Genomic DNA, 18410 nt, shown 5'->3' on the forward strand with positions numbered 1-18410 from the left:
AAGTTCTAAAAATTGAAAATTACCTCTGCCTTCAATGTGGTGCATTTCAAATCAATGGTCTGAAAATGTTAAAGTGCAGTGTAGTTTTACTGAGTGAAGAGAGGCGACAAATGTTTTCAAGCTCAAAATTTTAGAGCAGCCAAACTCCATTAGCTTCAAATCATTCAAAGTCCTGTAAATGTATAAAGTAGTATGATAACTTAAAAAAGTTAGTACCTCAACCCTATTTATACCAAGCGTTTTTGAGTTATGTATTACCAGGGAAGGGGGGGAGTTACACCATCCCCCCCTCCATATTCATAACTTTTATCTAGATCTAGATCTACAGGAGCTTTTTTTGCCAAAATTGATAATGAAATTTGAAATTATTTCACAAAGGAGTTCCCACTATGTTCAGACCGGCGACGATGACTAGATTTGCTAAAACAGGAATAAAAACTTGAAGTGATTGTGATTTTCACAATCACGCTGGACTGTAAAATTCACACAATTACGCCTTGAAAGTCTCTATTTCACGATCACGCCAGCATTTAATTTTTACAGTGTGCCAAGATTCACAAACTGAACAAAAAAGAAAACTAAATTAGAATATATGGATTAAGCTCTGTCTTCCCATTGTCTTCCAAATTCCTTTGCATTACTCCTCGTTTAGTTTTCCATTGTTTTCTTTACAAGAACTTTTTTAAAGTTTTGAATTAAAAATGCCACATATATATCTATTTTTTTTAATATATTTTTTTCATTTCAAAAATATTTTCATTGCTGCACTCAACTCAAGTGGTATATCCCTTTTGTCATGCGACGTCATTTTGAATATAATTAAAAATTCACTGACGCCAGCATCGAAACAATGAATACATTCACTAATTATCCTTTTGTGTTATTTTTGTGATCCTGGAGCTTTTAATTATTCAACATGATATAACCTCCTACTAAAAATCTAGCCTAATTTCTAATCCTGATAATGGAGTGTTAGTTTTGATAAGTGTGGTATATCTAGCCTCAAGAACACAAAAATTATATTTATAAAACCACTCTGCCAATGCACCTGACAGTTTAGGCAGAATTGTGTGTTGTTGTTTTAATATATATGCTCTCATGTTCTTCTAACGCCCCTTACGCCCCGACAATTAAGCTAGCTATCTCTTATCTCTTTTTAGATTAGATTACCATATTTCGCTAGACCGTGACAGCAAAGATTTTACAGTGGGAGGCCTGAACCTTAGCCCTCATTGTAGGGAATTGTCAGGTCCACATAAAAATATTTTCAATATTAAGCGAAAAAAAGCAATTGAGCCAACCTGGGGAAACGGCACATCAAAGGTCACAAATCTTGATATTTGAACCACTATTCTGTTAATGAAACTTTATTTAACTGAAAGCTGTATATTATCAAACTGTTTTATCGAACAAACTGAAGATTTTCCAGTTAAGTTTGATAGGTGTTCGATTTGGTTTGGTAATCAAATACAGTCCCCTTTAATAATTGTAGCTTACTAAGACCTTGCTTATAAAGTATTTAGTATAGTAAGTCATTACATTATCATGATATTTTTTTAACATTCAATTCAAGTACATAACCTTTAAGGTGTATCTCAACAATGAAAAAAACCTCTAAACAAATTTTTGTTCTTTTAAATAAAGGGAAAAGCGTTCCTAAATCTACAAATTCACTGCATTCTGAGAAGATTTTGTAATTTTCTTGTTTTTAAATATCCGATTAATTAGATGCTTCTCATTAGAGTTTGGAAAAATAGGAAGGTTGGGATTGCTGATGAAACTATACAACTTTTGCTTAGCAGCCAGAGAGCAAAAGAATTTTCTCAATCAGTCATTCCTTCCTGTTATTCCTATCTCTAAAGAAGGGTGTTGAAATCGAAAGAAGGAATGTCAATATTAGACCAACTTACAGTATTAGAGATTGCAGCGTAAAGATAAGGTCTACCAGAACAAAGTACTCTTTGCTCTTGGTTTACCTGTTGATTGAATGATTTCTATCTCAAATATCTTAAAGGGCAAAATTTAGCCTGGGAATCCAAGCATTAAAGTTTGTACACAGCCTAGTTTTTTTATGTTTTTGTTGTTTGTTTAACGCTTGGTAGAGGTAACTTGCTTGCAGGGAGATTTTTACTGGCAATGCAGGTTCAGCCTGATTGGCCAGATTCTGCTGTATCCCTAACATGAAGTTTCGCGCTTTTTGATAAATTTTGATGTGTGCACATAATTTCTGTAATTCTAATTTATGGAAAGAGCTGACTCAGCAAAAAATTGTAAACAAATGAAAATGAAAACATAGATTCATTTATAAAACAAGATGGCTGTTGGCTGAATGTTTAAATACATATGTGGCTCGGTGTTTTGATGTGGCTTTTACAGTAGTTTTGAAAGTTTTTAGAGCTTGTTATTACAGAGTTTTTATAAGTTGATTATGTGTGTCTACTTGGTTTTTCAAAGCTCAGAGTTTCTATCAACTCTGCATAGGGATCTTAAGTTGAATAATGTTTTTAAAGCATTATTCTGTTTCATTTCACTCGTGGGTATCACATTTAAGGAAAATTCAAAAAATCTCCTTGATTTTCTAATACTTTTATCATTAATTTGGCTAAAAACCATGACTTTGATAGAATAATCATAAGTAGTGTTAAGTTATTTTTAAACACTTTAAAAATGTTACAAATTTCAAAGCGGCACCTTGTTTTAATACAAAAGTTGGCAGTCTTTGATATTTTCGAAATGCTGTAACTTTTGTTTAGCTAGAGCAACAGACTTGTATGAGCTCTCATTTATCAGCATCTTTTATTGTGCATTCCTTGACATTATAAATCCATTTTAATTCATTTAGTTCATTTTAATTTCCATTTTAAGCATGATATCTCTTTGAAGTCAAAGTGTTCTTTGTATCTTTAAAATAATTTTGCCCTAAACTAAGTAAAATTATTTGCAAAAGGATCTACATGATTGATTAAAGGTGATTCTAAACAAAAAAGACACCAAATGAACTCTTAAAAAGTCTTTGTCACTAAGAAAATCTCATCAAAAATCACTTAGCATTCCTCTTACTATGATGTAATACAAGTCATCTTGAGGTCGTACTATGTACCCTATGCTACCATAAGTTGGTCTAATGTCGACACCCCTCTTCTAATTACGACATCCTTCATTAGAGATAGGAATAAAAGGAAGGTCGGAACCACTGATGATGGACTCCTCAACTGACGCTCTGCAAAAAAAAAGTTTCAATCATCGATTCCAACCTTCCTATTATTCCCATCCCTAAAAAAGGGTGACAAAATTAGAAGAGGGATGTCGACATTAGTCCAACTTACGGTTCAGTTAAACCTGAATATGCATCTATTGCTTAAGAAAGTTTGATGATTCCATTACAAAAATTGATTTCATAAGGCAACCTCTACTAAAAAGATCTATGGGGAGAAGACACCCACCTAGATCCACGCACTATCGAATAGGCTACTTCCCAAAAATTTTGCCAGACCTCAAATACTGATTCCATTTACATGTGCAGAATAGATGTTTTGGTGAATGTGACAGTCTTTTGAATAACTGATTACTCCACATACATTACTTTCCCTCAGCCAATAAAAACATGATGAATTATCTTGTCTCTAGGTAACTGCTGTGGAGTAATTAGTTAATCAAAAGACCGTCGCGTTCACCAAAACAACTATTATTTTTACTTTAGCGTGTAATCAAGAAAATCGAAGCGCTATATTAAAAGTGAACTAAAATAAAATGACAAATTTTGGTAGGTTGATTAGCTGGCTGATGCACGTTTTATTTTGTTTCCAGCTTTCAATGTTAATTTTAATCATCTTATAGGAACTAGACTTAGGTAACTCTCATATCCTTGTTATTACAAATACATCCTGTAGACGACTGGTGTTGTTTTTCCTGAAAGCTTGATTTTCTAGTGTAAATTACTGATAACACTGGGCGATATTGTCAGGTGCATTATTTTGAGAGTAATGGGCTCTTCCAAAAAAATTTGATATAGGCAGTGGACGACAGGAATTTTCAGATAAAAAAAATCACTCGAAAATCCAGTCATTCTTTCCCCGATTGCTTTGAAAACCTCATGTAGGTTATATCACCAGGTGTGATGTAAATAGTTTCTAGATTATGTGATAAGTTTGAAAAAAGACAAAATAAATTCAAGAAATTCTGCTCAATTTTTTATTTGAGCCCTTGCAAATTCCACATAATTTGTCAAAATTTTGAAAAAGGTATCAGAAATTCCAGATTTTTCCCCCCAAAAATTTATTTTGTTTTGGAAATCCAGGAGTTTCAATTGCTTTTGTATAGAAATCCAGGAATTTCAAAAAAACATTTGGCCTCGGAATTCCGTCGTCATCCATCCCCTATTGGCGTGGTTACATTACATTAACTTATTTCTAAATTTCTGAAATTTTTTAATCAAGTCTTAAAAAATTTACAAGTGTAACAGCCCTCTTTTAAAGAAAATAAAGACGTATAAATTCTTGAAAAATAAATTATTAGCGATTCTTTACCATTTTTTTGGTAAAGAGTTAAAAGTTTTTTTCTTCACTTCATTCGAGATCAAAGGCACCGACATGAAAGTTTTGTACATTTTTTTCAATGAATGGATTTCTAGCGTTTGGAATTTAAAAAACGTAATATGAGATAGGGGTGAAAGATAGAATAAGTTCTAAATAAGATCTGAATTCTTCTTGGTCACGTAGACAAAGTTCAGCAAATATATGTTGTAGGCACTTTTTTTGTTCCTCAACTTTAACCACTCGCGTACCCAGCAAGACCTTTAAGCTCGACTTTTCTTTTTCAAATATTTCCTCTCAAATTTCTGTTTCAAATGAATTAGCATAATACATGCTGCAGCCTTCCTCCTTCCACTCATGTCGTTAGTTGAGTGAGAAAATGAGTTAAGAAAATGAGTTGAGAAAATGAGTTAAGAAAATGGGTTGAGAAAAAACGATTGAAGATTTGATACAACATACAAAAATTTCAAAAAGACTTACACGGCTTATAACGGACTGGCAGAATTTTGAGGCAAAATGTTTTTCTAAATTCCTGGAAGAGCCCAATTTCGTCCACCTCCCACCCCCTCTATAACGAAAGAGCCCAATTTTTGATAATAGCCCATTGATGAAAAAATTGATACTCAAGATTTTAGAATAGGCTTGATTACATATCGATTATTGGAATCAGTGTTGATATACCGTGAGATTGGGTAACTTGCATCAGTGGAGGCAAACATGCATAGCCCTCAAATGAATGACCTGGTCTGGTCATTAAAATATAAAGTTAAATCAAAACAAAAATGGTAGAGTAGAGCTGCGAGCGTAGCTGCGTAGTTCATTTGTTTTGAAATTTTGCTGCTTTGATTGGTCAGTCATTTGAGGGCTATGCATGTTAGCCTCCACTGATGCAAGTTACCCGACTTCACGGTATCCAATCAATCAATTGGTTAGGCCAGTCAGGGAAATCCCTCAATTGCAATAGTTTTCATTTGTGGTTAGCCTACAAAGGCTTATAACGGCTACATATAGTGCTGGTCGACAAAGATAAACAAACATCGACAGTAAAAAATCGTACGAGAAGAAAGCTTTTCTTTATTAAAATAAAAGAATCTGATCTACGGAAAAAATATTTTGTCTGTGCGTCAATAAAGATATGATCAATTATGAACAAAAATTGCCTGTTTTCTCTTTGAATCTTGAATTCTGTTTCTTGAATATATCATGTAAAAGTGACGTTTATACCGCAATTGCAATAAAAAATTACTACCGCAACTGAGGGATTTCCCTGACTGTAGGAGGACCCTGCCGACGCACCGGACTGTCCGGTGTATTTGTCTGGTGGCAAAAAGTATCCTTTCGCTACACCGGACGCAATAAGTCTGGTGTCAGTCCGGTGTTGAATACAGGGAATTTTGGACGCCAGACATTTATGAAACAAAAAATTAAGAAACACCGGACGCACCGGACTGGTCATGTCCGTTGTTTTGATTGTCCGGTGGGAAAAAATATCCTTCTCCAACACCGGACATCCGACTTCTTAATTCCGGTGTAGAAATTGTCCGGTGGTAAAAAATTCTCATTTTACACCGGACTTTCGCGTGTCAGGTGTTCGTTAAATCTGGCGTCGGCAGGGTCCTACTGTAGGCCGCAATCAGAAATAACTTAAGTGTACGCATCATTTTTACTGTAGGTTAAAAATAATGAATCGGTCGGTGATGTGCAATATATCAAGCTAATTGAAGTAAAAGTGGTGGGTGTGTGTGAAGCGAAGGATGGAATTGGATAAAAATCTGACAATTTTGTGACTTTCTGCTGACGAAAAAGAATTGGATAATCAATAAAAATCATCACTTGGTCAGATGACGGGAACACAAGTTATTTTTGTGATTTTGTCCTTTATTATTCCAGGTGTACCCAATCGATGAAATTGATACGGGAAATCAATCGATATTAATCGATTTTAATCGATAATAATAAACAATCGATAGCCAATCGATACTAAGACTTTACGTTCTTATCGATTGGATTCGATTGCTATCTATTAATCGCTAATTGCTTTCGATTGTTGGCCCAGCGCTAGCGATAGGGCCTTTCATTTGCAACTTTCCGTCCTTCCGCTGTCTGTCCGTCCGTTTTGGTAGAAACGGCGCTTAAAACCAGTAACACACTTTTTAATTTTTCCGTTTGGAGGGAAAAGGTTGCTAAAGTCGGATACTAGCTATAAAAGATATATTTTCTGATTTCGCGCTCCTTCAAAAACAAATTTCAAAACAAAACAAGATGGCGGTCGAAGCGAGGAGGTTGATTCATACTTTCTTGAACATTTTCTTTGCTTTAGTGCTTGTAATGATTTTCTTTTATAAACCTTTTTCAACATTCTGCCATATCTTATAGTCTTTGCTCAAGTTTTCATAAAGTTTTATGAGTGAAATTCTACCTTAAATCACTTTTATTTTTAGTTTATTGCTTTCGAAAAGACTTTATTTTTAGGTAATAATGGCTTCTGATATAGAAATAAATAAACTGAAATGCAGCTCATGTGTAAATTTGAATAAGATTGGAACTTTTTCCTTGATGCTACACAAGAAAACAGTCACTTCTGGATCTGTCGCTAACAACGGTCAGTGGCTGGTGGGACGTGGTATGATTTTCAAACTCAACACAATATGATTATTAAAAGTAAACTGGTTCTGGAATTTGATAATGGACACTAAAATGGAGCTCATGTGTAAATTGTAACAAGATTGGTACTTTTTCCATGAGGCTACGCGTGGAAACAGGTGGAAATGGTTATTTCTGGATCTGTCTCGTTTGACGATTGGTGCGGTGGCTTGATTTTTCAAACTCGACACAGAATTATTTCAAATCTGATTATTGGAATATGTTAGCGGAGACTAAAATGCAGCTCATGTGTAAACTTTAACAAGATTGGGACTTTTGATTCTACACATTAAATAAAATGGTCAATTCTGGATCTGTCGCATTAAACAGTAGTCGGTGGCTTGATTTTTCAAACTCGACTCACATACCGTCAACCATCTCTAACTTGGGACGATTGGTCGAAACATGGGACTGTTGCATATCTGGTCTGTATTTTCACTTACTGTAAAATCGAAAGAGAAATCGTGTATTTTTAAATACGCCTTTCCTTAACTCAAATCAAATGACTTTGGAAGTTCGGTGAAATGGTGGCCGAATTGCCGCCCCATGTTTTTTCAGATAGTCCCAAGTTGGAGCAGTTGATGGTAATTATTCAAAGTATATATAAACTGATTCGGGAATCTGTTAATGGCACTAAAATGCAGCTCATGGGTAAATTCAAACTAGATTGAACATTTCTCATGGTTGCAAGGCATGAACAGTGAAAATGGTCATTTCTGGATCTTCGCATTAACTGTTAACTCACATTAACCACATGAATTTTATTAGCTTGGATATGCAGACCGTAAAAACTATTTTACCGTCTAGTTCTTTAAAGATCATTTTTCCAACTAACATGCCTGCAGGGATATTTCTCCCTGCATATGTGAGTGCACCTAATTCGTTAAAAAGCGCCCACTCACTAAGCAGAATATTCGGTGGATTTTTTTATATTTTTTTTTCTATGGGCGCGCATAATTTATGGAAAAAGCTGACCTTGTGAAAAAAGATGAACAAATGAAAATGAAAACACAGGTTCATTTCTAAACAAAATGGAAAGGAGCCTTTTTAAAATGTGGCCTGATGTGGCTGATGTTTTGATGTAGTTTAAGGTAGTTTGAAAGTTTTTTGAGTTTGTAAAAGAGGTTAGGTTATATGGTGTCTGCCTGGGTTTTGATAGTCTGTCAACAAGAGTTCACTCACAGGCAGTATCAAACAAACTGTACCCGATATTTTTAGTTACACCAGATAAGATTTTTTTTCTGAAATTTTGAGTCTGGATACACAGGCTAGAATTTTATTGGAAAGTTGAACCTGCGCCTGTGTAGGCCCAGTTGGTAGGAGACCATTCAATAAAATTTCAAGCGTCTAACCAATGAGAAGTACCGCGGTGATTTTGAAATTTTTTTTCCTGTCTTCACTTTGATCCATGTCAACGGGGTCATGCATTTGCTGTTTTGCACGCTCGTTTTCAACACGTTACTTTTCGCTGGGCCTTCACGCCCAACGGGCTTCTTGTTATTGATTAATATCGATTTCTTTATATTCCCTAAAAATGCAGCCCTACTGTGGTTTTTCTAATTTAACGCGTGGCAATAAATAATTATTTTTGACGCTACGCGTGAAAAACTAGAGAACAATTAATTACGATATTCAAGTGTTTTAAGTACGCGTTAAAGGCTTGTGTAATATATATTACATATAGATCGTATAATGTATTAACAAGCATTAGCTGATTTGGAGGAGCCAGAGGAGGATGACGAAGATCCCTTTAATTTGTGTTTTTGAAAGAAAGAAGTTTATCAAAAATAAAACTTTCCTGTCTAATTTTTCTTGTCCAAGGCTTGATCACGCGTAATAATTAGAGTGAAATTAATTATGCAGAATTTTGGCTACGCATTAATAATTAGAGTAAGATTAATTACGATTTTTCGCCAAAAACAGGGTACGCGTTAAATTAGACTACGCGCTAAATTAGAAAAACCACGGTACATGGTATTTGGCCATTCCTATTCCCCTGTGCATTAATCTGATTAATACAGTGATTTGTTTGTGTGATTCTACCCAAGCCCTGGTCGCCTTACTCTAGCCTTTATTTTAGCCTTACTCTAGCCTTTATTTTAGCCTTAATTCACATTATCAGGGGCTTTCATCGAGTTTCAAGCCCGAAGGGCTAGAGTAAAGGCGAATCTTTAACCCATCTCAGGCAACATAAATTGAACCACTTATTATTTCCCATCCAAAACTCATCATTAAGATGGATTATATCTAGTGGTTCCTTTGTTTTAGAGGACTACGCTTGTTGAAATCTAGCGATAGATTTTAGTTTTAATCTGGCGTTTGTATGAAAACCACGCGCGGGCGTTTTGGAAGGGAAATAAGTGGTTTCATTTCCCATCCAAGATTCTTGACTCTCCCTTTGGGCTAGAACTCAATGAATACCCAGCCTTCTAATTTCTAAAAAAAATTGGTACCCCTTTTATACATTTGTATACCTCTTCGGGTAGCTTATTCTCACATTCTGATATTCACTGAGGAAACAAGACGCTAATTATAACCTCGAATAAGTACAAAACGATGATTTTTGGCACTATAAGAGATCATATATAGCCTGTACACAAACCCGATTTCTATGGATAATTTCAAAATTCATTGTCGTACTATATACTTATATATCTACTAAGGGAAGAAATTTTAAAAAATCACCCGAAAATTGGTATTTTTAGGGCAAAATAGGCCATATTATGAACAGAAAATTCTCTCAACCGCGAAATTAAATTCCCGCGAAACTTCAGAATTTTAAATTCTGCGAAAATTTCTTCCCGCAAAAATTTCTTCCCTTAATAAAGTAAGGTATTACGATATTATCGTGAGATACACTCTGGTACACAGAGTAGCGATCATACATACAGAAAATTAGCACAATCGATCGCAATCGATCTTAATCGATAACACAATCGAATAGACCTTTTTTCAAAGAGGCCACCCTGTTGAATAATTATGTAGTCCAGCAGAAAAACAATGATAAAACCATGCATAATTATTACAATATTCATGATACAGTAATTATGCATGGCTCTATCATTGTTTTTATGGCTGGACTACATAATTATTCAACAGGACGTCCTCTTTGAAAAAAGGTCTATTCAATCGATGGCTAATCGATAATAATCAAATTTTTAATTGATGAAATTTTACGTTCCTATCGATTGGCCATCGATTAGTAATCGATCGATCATCGATTACGAACGACTTTTATCGATTGACATTATAATTAAATCGACAATCGATGTTATCGATTGGGTACGCCTGGATTATTCTAATAAACATTGATCGATATATCGATATATCGAGTGGGAGAACCTGGTTTTAAGAAGGGCAGTACCCGGTTTGTCTGATAACCAGGTGCTTAAAAGGCACAACAAATGGTCTGCAATTGCTGTTTCATGATTAATATCTAAAAGTCAGAAATTGCAGCATATCTTTGTTTGCATTCTTTTCTAGCCAGCAATACACTGATACACAGCAAAACGTTTAGTTTGATTATATTGGTCATCTGGTTGATGGCATAGTTTGTTCAATAGCTTCAAAAAGGGAAACAGAGTTGATTATAAACATATCATAAAATCAAAACAAACACAAAAAGCAATCATTTTGGCGTGCTACAAAAATGTTTAAAAATATGTATGCTTACACACAGGATAAGATGTAATGGCCATTTGCGATTTGGAACCCAAGTGGATGGCTCTTTCATTATTTAAAATGTATACTCCATGACGAATGAAACATTTTGTTTTGAATAAATTCCTAATCAATTGGCAGTTCTCCTCCATTTCCACTGAGTTCATAATAGATCAAATCAAATATCCCTGCAATTGGCTCGGTTTCTCTTTGTATTCTTAAAATTTTTCATATCTACGGCGGCCCGGAATCGGCTCTCGGCTCCAAAACAAAACTCTAACCAGTTGTGATACAGTAGCAAAGCCGTGTATTTCTGTTGTTTTTTTTTAATCGAGAACTTTGTTTATTTGTCCTGGTATTACTCTACTTCAGACTACAATTTGAAAAAAAAAGATTAAACTCTTATAAACATTATTCATCAGTAATGATATTTATAAAGGTCTCCAAGGAGTACTAAGATTGGACAAAGATTCCAAAGACCGACCCTCCTTGGCTTGGCGCGCAAGACTAAATTTTTGCGAAAAAGTGACTATCGTGACCACCATCAGAGAGAGATCACTTCCGAAATATTTTTTTAACCTTAGAGATTTTCTTTGGCTTTTCATTATTTTCACACCCTTAAAAGTATATAAATAAGGGAAAACCTTGACTTACACGTCCCCGTAAAGGTTCTAGCACGAATTAAGTCCTTTTGTTCGCTTTTTTATGATTTTGATAGTTAGTACACACGAAAGGGATTGTATCACGTCCGTCAGTAAAATAAAAATTGATGCAAGTAGCTCTGGCTACGAGATTGTGGCATGCAGTGAACTTATGTATCAATAATCATTTAAATAGCATTATAAACAACAGTATTATTCTTTTGCTTTAGATACGCATGGATCAAATATATTGGTTCGATTCAATTAATGGTGTATAGACGTCAACCAAAACGCCACTATGATTTCATGGAACACCAGTACATTCAAGAACAATATTAGTGCATTTGTGGAGTAACATCGCATTGTAATCGCTTTCATAGCCCATTAAATTGATTGGCATTAGAAAATAGATAGATAGAATGATATGAGTCCTCCGAATGCATTCGAGATGGGTCCTTCCCCCACGAAGGAGTAGGAATCACAGCGCTGGCAAACACTGCGACTTGACAGACGTGAGCTTCCAAGCCATGGCGTATACCATAGCATGCACTCGAACGACACTGGGAGAGCGATGCTCACGTGAGGCCGAATCTTATTAGTGCCACGGCACGTCACAATGTCTGTCTCATGGGCCCCGTCAACTGGCCATGCTCCCCCCCCCCACTTTTTTAAAAGTTCCTATTTTAAGCCATAAAAACTATTATTCTCCCCAATTAGACAACGTTTTAAGGTGTTTTTAGGGTGTTAAAAGTGAAAAATTTTCTTCGTCGCCCAACCATGGCGGGCGACATTTTTTTCAAAAATATCTGCTCCCCTCCCACACTCAAAATGGCTCGCCGGGGCCCATGTGTATAATTTACCCACACTCTTGTATCAGAGTAATGGTACCCAATTCCCCTCACATGGCATGGGTTGACCCGGGTGAAGGTATATTCACTTGCCAATTGAATCGTAAAAAGATGGATACGGTAGATACGGTTGTGCTGAGAACTGGAGTGAGATATTGCAAAAGATGCTTTAGATAATATCCAAGTTCATTTCTAAAGAAGAGATGAAAATTAATCGATTTGTATTTTCGAATTTACATATAAAGATATTCAAAAGTTTATATTTCGACTAAGAGCAAAACAAATTTTGATAGAATATAATATAAACGAACAGATGGATTTATGTACATAATGTAATAGTATATATGTTTATTGCCTCATTATCATTTGACCCCGAATATATCAAATTAGGGTCGACAGCTCGGGGGGGGGGACTGACCTTGACGACCGACAGGGACGTGCCACTGGAGTTTGAAAAGTTGACCCTGTCAGATATGAATGTTTGGTAAATTTGGGATCCTTTCAGAACGAAGAATCGAAAAGTTTTCCCATTTTAACCCTAAAAAGAGGCAAAAATGACTTAACGTAAAATTTAAAAATTTTCTAATTTCCACCTTGAAAATTGTCCAAAACGACCAAAAATTAACCCTGTCAGGTCGACCACAACTTGAAAATTAGCAAAACTTTATTGGGACCTTGTCAGATATCTCTAGAGTCTGAAAAAGAGACCCTAATCAGCGGCACGTTCCCGTACCTAATTTTGCCTAAGTACCCCCCTCCGGGTGACAGCTCTATATCTCCATAGTGTACGCAACTATACTCCCTTTTTATACTTTTTTGGATGATAAAGTTAAACTTGAAGGATCAATGTCTTGGTAACTTCAAAGGATTTATATCAAAATTTAAGTCTGGCAAGTTTCTTTCTAATCAAAGAGCTCCCCATTGGTTTGTGTTAAGACGGACTAATTAATTGTGGGACTTTTTTCCTGCGTTATGATATGTGTTCATTATTTTTTCGCGTAATGGCGTGTTGCATGAAAGGGCAAAAATTTGAGGAATAGGGAGTGATTTGGGTTATTTTGAGTATAGTTTGAATAAATGAACCAGTTTGAAAATTTTTGTCATCAGGATGAGAGAAAGAATTTCGCAGGATAGCATGATGAGGGAGGCTGCTCGGTGATTTGGACTCGATAAAAGTAAATTTGAGCTCAACCAAAACTTACTTTGGTCTCAGGAGCTCGTCAATCCTTAAACACAGTAGATTTATTCGAGAAGGGATAATGTTTAAGTTTTGAAAAGCTGACTGGAAGATCTTTAAATGGACAATCAAGGTTTTTTTAATTGTCATGTTTGTTCCTTTCTTTAATTTAGATTTTATTAATTCTTAATGTTCATATTCCTTGCCCAACTATTTTCCTAATTCACGTTTAAAAAAAGTAATTTCAATTGTCAAATATCTTGACTTTGTAAAAATAAGTTAGACAAAATATTTGGAGACTTTTAGTGGGGGGGGGGCGTACGGTTTTTCGGTATTACGGAAATCGACCCTTTTTTCTTCGGAAATTCGGAAATCAGGCAAAATTCCTTCGGTATTACGGAATTTTGAAATTGTTTCGATATCGGAAATCCATGAATTTTAGCTTCTAAATTTCGGTATTGTAAAGTTTTTACCCCATTTTTTCGGAATTTTGGGAAATTTGATGAAAAATTAGTCAAAAAGAGGAAAAAATACCCTTGGTATCGGAATTGCAAGTATTTTTTTACGGAATTTCGGAAATTTTGGCAAAATTATTCGGTATTTCGGAAATCGCGAACCCCGTACGCCCCCCCCCCCTTTTAGAAGCGTGAAAATCTTAATAAAATACTTGATTATCCTTAACAAGACATCAGTAAGCATCTCCCAGTGGTAATTTGATTTCTAAATTTCCCTCTTATTGTAAAAAAATCTTTGGCATAATACAGAAGATTATTTCAACCGCTGTGTTGTTAGAAATAAAATTCAAGTAAACGTAATCGTAAGCCAACCAATGTTATCTTTTACACCCCTGTGTGTCACAGACCCGCTGGAAATTTAGCAAAAATTTCGTCCCCGGTGGAAAAATACCCTTGAATTTCAGCCCATTCAAAATTCCATGTTTAAAAATTGCACTCCAAAACCATCCCACTGGATTTCTTATCCTTGAAACAATAGAATTTCTATCGCCATTTGGATTTCGATGGAAATTTTCATCCCCAATGAGGAAAAAAGTTCCACCGGGGCTGCGAGACAGGGGTGTTTTTTTGAAAAATCAGATTTCCATCATTGTTCACCATTGGCCATTCTACAGACCACTCAATGTCAGTTTCAGTCCGTATTGAACGAAAGCTCTTTGAATCACGCAAACAATATGTAATCAGGGCGACTGAGTTTGTTTATCATCGACACCCTCTCTTCGTTCTTTTTTGTATTTGATGATAGCCATGGCAAATCCACTGACAGCAATTACTGCCATACAGGTAAATGCACCAATGGTGATGGGCGAAATGAGATTATGTCGAACGTCACGTTTATGTTGATGCTGCAAAAGAAAAAGTAAGAGATTTTTATGTTTGAATCTGAATCACTGGCCTTTATCTGGGACAAAGCTATATCGACCATCTTTGATCGGAGTTACTTTGAAAGTGGTACCCGCAAAGAAGCTATTGCGATGTTAAAAATTAGTAGACGTTTAACGGCGCTACATCATCAAAAGCATTCAAGGAATAGTAGTAGATCTAGCGCTCTCGATGTATTACAACCGCTACTGAGCTACTACTCACTTTTACTTTCAAAAAAACTCCGATCATTGTATTGCTTTGCCGAGGTTGAAAAACTTTTACCAGGGTATAATATAAAGGTCAGTGGTCTGAATTCGTGTGATCAAGTTGTCAAAAGTAGTCTAACACACCGAACTTTCTTCCAAAAAAGGAGTCTTAATAACAGAACAGATCTACCATTCTAAAGCGCATTGCGTTCTGCCTTAAAGATGCAATGAATGATGGGATGAACTGGAGTTTTTTTCAGACAAGTATTCCGCTACCCGTCAGAGCATTTTTTATCGGTATTTGAGAAGTTTTTTGCCGGCGGTACGCCAGCATTTATGAAAAAATACCGGGATTCCGGTATTTTGTAACCTCAGAAGCCCCCTCCCACCTAAGAGAGGACTTTCCTGCACTTAAAGTCTAACCCCCTTCACCCTTTTTTAGACAAGTTTATAAAGCCCGGTTTCATCAGTGTGAGAGACAGTTTGCAACATATATGCTTTGATCTCAGTAGTGATATGCGATCTTTTAAAGCATTTGTTATGAATTCAGGCCAGCCTCTTCCCTTAAAAAAATCCCCCAGTTCAACCTAATACCTTATTTCTTAAAACTGTGGAAACCAAGATTGTTATGGAATAGAAGAAAGCAAGACTAGTTACCTTAGAGTGAGCTGTTGAAGTATCATTTTCTTGAAAAGATGTGATATCTTTGTCATCAGCTTTCAAATAATGTTGACCAGTAATAGAAGAAATTTCACTACCAAGTTTATCATCTTGTTCTTCAACAATGTTGTCTTTCTTAGAGTTGGTATTTACACTGGCTCCTTCTTTCTCCATTTTCTCTGCTTCTTCTAACTCTTTGGTAAGGGATTCTATTTTTGCAATTTGTTGGTCGTTGATAATATCCATGACGGATTTTTCTGGCTCTAAAATGAAAATAAAGTAAAATAAGCTTCCGTGAAATCTATAATTGTCAAATTAACTGAAACACTTGTGGGAAAAAATCCCTGTGTCACAGACCCGCCCACGGTGGTAAAAAGTATAACTGTATTTTGCCCACATAAGCTAAGTCTGTGACATCACACAGTGAATTATGTTTAGGTTTACAGAGCCTTGTAGAATCGTCAAAACGCCTTCAAACTTGGTAGGTAAGTTCAAAATAATAAAAGAAAATTTTCTGTCTTTAAAAATTTTGGATTTCCCGATTTCCCGATATTCAAAAACGGGAAAACCTCATTTTTACCCCCCGTCTTTGGTAAAAGAATTGAGTAAGTCTCAAGATGGAAAATTTTCTCTTAACCATAACTTCCTTCATGTCAATTTTCAGCTTTTAAGCATATCGGAAACATACAGTTTAAACTCTGCAATTCGTTATTTTACCATATTAGGTCATACCTTTAATTCTAAATTTCTTGAGTTTAACAAAAGCTGAAATTTAAAGTGACCCCATTTTTAAGCACTGCTCGTCAAAATCTAACGTTTGGAAATGTTGCTTTAAGCATGGTACCAGCTTGGAAAATATTATAGATAGATAGAGTCGATATTTTACGTAGATAGCCCAGTAATCTAGGACTTTTAGACAGTCTTTCGATTGTTTTCACGGGGTCCACGGCCAGCCGGCTCGGCTATCTATGAACTGAACGGAACATTAGAAGGAGTGGGGATTCGAGCTGCGAATCCCTGGTTTGAGACGCTGACGCCTTTGACCACTTTCGTTGGCCATCGCTCCATAAAGGGCTAAAAAAAATATTCTAAGGCTATAAGAATGATAAAGAACAGGATAATGGATTTATGTCATTAAGTAAGCGGTAATAAAAAAAAGCCTAATTTGACCACCGTGGCCTGGAAAATGTGACCGGAAAATGTTTCGTCCCCGGTGGGAAAAATGCTCCACAATTTCATTTCCACTGGGAAATTGACTTTCATTTCATTCTCACTTGAAATTCAATGTGAAAAATTGTACTCTCGGCTGGATTTTTTAAGCTTGGAACAATAGAATTTCTATCCCATTTGGAATTTCGATAGAAATTTTAATCTCCGATGTAGGATAGTTCTACCGGGGCGTGAGATAGGGGTGTGTTCAAATTCGAGACTTGATGGTTACCTCAGAGTAATGGTGCAGCTCAAACAAAAAAATAGTGTCGACCTTAGTGATTTCTAGGCCCGGCTTAATTTCCCTCCCTAATGGATGATTGGCCAGGGGGGGGTACTAGGTCTGCGAGATGACGGGTATGTCCAAGCCAAAGTTTGAAAATTGATCCTTTATGAGACTGAATTTCGAAAGTTTTGTCCGATTTTCGACGTTTTTGCAACCCTTAGAGAGACTATTTCCCTAAATTTCAGCCAAAACTTTTTAATTTTAGTCCAATTTTCAAGAATTTATGACCCTTTGAGGGAGTCGAGGAGATTTTTGAACCCTTACAGAGACTCAATCGCTTTTTAATAGTATTTGTACCCCTCTCAGAGAATTTTTGCTAAGTTGACCGGACATTTTTTTTTCGTTATAACATCCGGTCTGATGAATATCTCACCATCAAAGTTAGCTAATTTAACGCCTATGTAGCACACCACATTTAGGATAACCAGAATGTGAACACTTTTCGATCAATTATTGGAATAGCATTATATAAAGTGCAGAATAAAATTTTACCCTGTTATTTCTAGCTTTTTATAGAGGTGATCATGAATATTGACATCGAACCTGAATTCTCACAAGTTCGGGAGTCATGTGTATTTTTTCTCATGCAAAAGCCTCATCCATTAAAAGATTCTTTAAAATGGCTCGAAAATGAGCATCCTGATGACCATGTAAAAGATAGCAATTTTAACAAAAAAACGCCCAATTTTAGAAACACTTTTTCTAACATATTTTCACACCGATCTGCAAATTTATAACTTCAAATTTCCGTTGTGGGTGTAATAACTTGCATCTTCCTAATTTTCCTTTCAAATTACATAACATCACTTTCCTTCAAAACTGCAAGAAATACTTTCTTCTTATCTTAAAATATACAGTTTTTCCTTTAAAAGTAAACAGGGAGAATTTCCCCATTCTATGATTTACTTCAACATAAAACGATAACTGTGACTTTAATGCTACACAACAAAAAAATAATACAAAGTCTTATAAGATTTTTCCAAACCCCCGTTTATTATGCATCTGAGAGAATTAAGTTCATTTCGGTGAAATTTAATCGGCTCTCACATTCATCTAATTGATTGAAAACTCATTCATCTTGGAGTTGTGGCAACTGTTATTGACCTCCCCCCCCCCTCTGGGCAATGATCTAACTAAATGCCAAGAACTTTTTTGGTTATAGTGTAAAA

General features: G+C 35.7%; 1 protein-coding gene and 1 long non-coding RNA gene across 2 annotated transcripts in view; one reads left to right on the top strand and one right to left on the bottom strand.

Annotated features, from left to right (window-relative positions):
* Positions 1-12720, top strand: part of LOC136814952 (uncharacterized) — a 36772-nt gene extending 24052 nt beyond the window's left edge. Inside the window, exon 3 of the long non-coding RNA XR_010847661.1 lies at positions 11707-12720. This is a non-coding gene — a long non-coding RNA (uncharacterized lncRNA). The remainder of the gene's footprint in view (positions 1-11706) is intronic.
* Positions 12721-14319: 1599 nt separating this feature from the next.
* Positions 14320-16041, bottom strand: LOC136814951 (uncharacterized). Its single transcript, XM_067071377.1, has 2 exons — positions 15744-16041; positions 14320-14861 (listed from the first exon to the last, which is right to left on the bottom strand). The coding sequence occupies exons 1-2, from the start codon at positions 15990-15992 to the stop codon at positions 14697-14699; spliced, it is 414 nt and encodes a 137-aa protein (XP_066927478.1). The 5' UTR covers positions 15993-16041; the 3' UTR covers positions 14320-14696.
* Positions 16042-18410: the final 2369 nt, after the last annotated feature.

The sequence above is a fragment of the Clytia hemisphaerica genome, unplaced genomic scaffold (assembly GCF_902728285.1).
Source record: "Clytia hemisphaerica strain Z4C2 unplaced genomic scaffold, Clytia hemisphaerica genome assembly, whole genome shotgun sequence".
In the NCBI taxonomy this organism is placed as follows: Eukaryota; Metazoa; Cnidaria; class Hydrozoa; order Leptothecata; family Clytiidae; genus Clytia; species Clytia hemisphaerica.

Excerpts from the sequence above, each read along its gene's own strand:
- LOC136814951 (XM_067071377.1), bottom strand. The coding sequence starts at position 15,992 with ATGGATATTATCAACGACCAACAAATTGCAAAAATAGAATCCCTTACC. Across the intron at positions 14,862-15,743 it reads CTTCAACAGCTCACTCTAAG|CATCAACATAAACGTGACGT; the intron begins GTAACTAGTCTT and ends TTTCTTTTGCAG.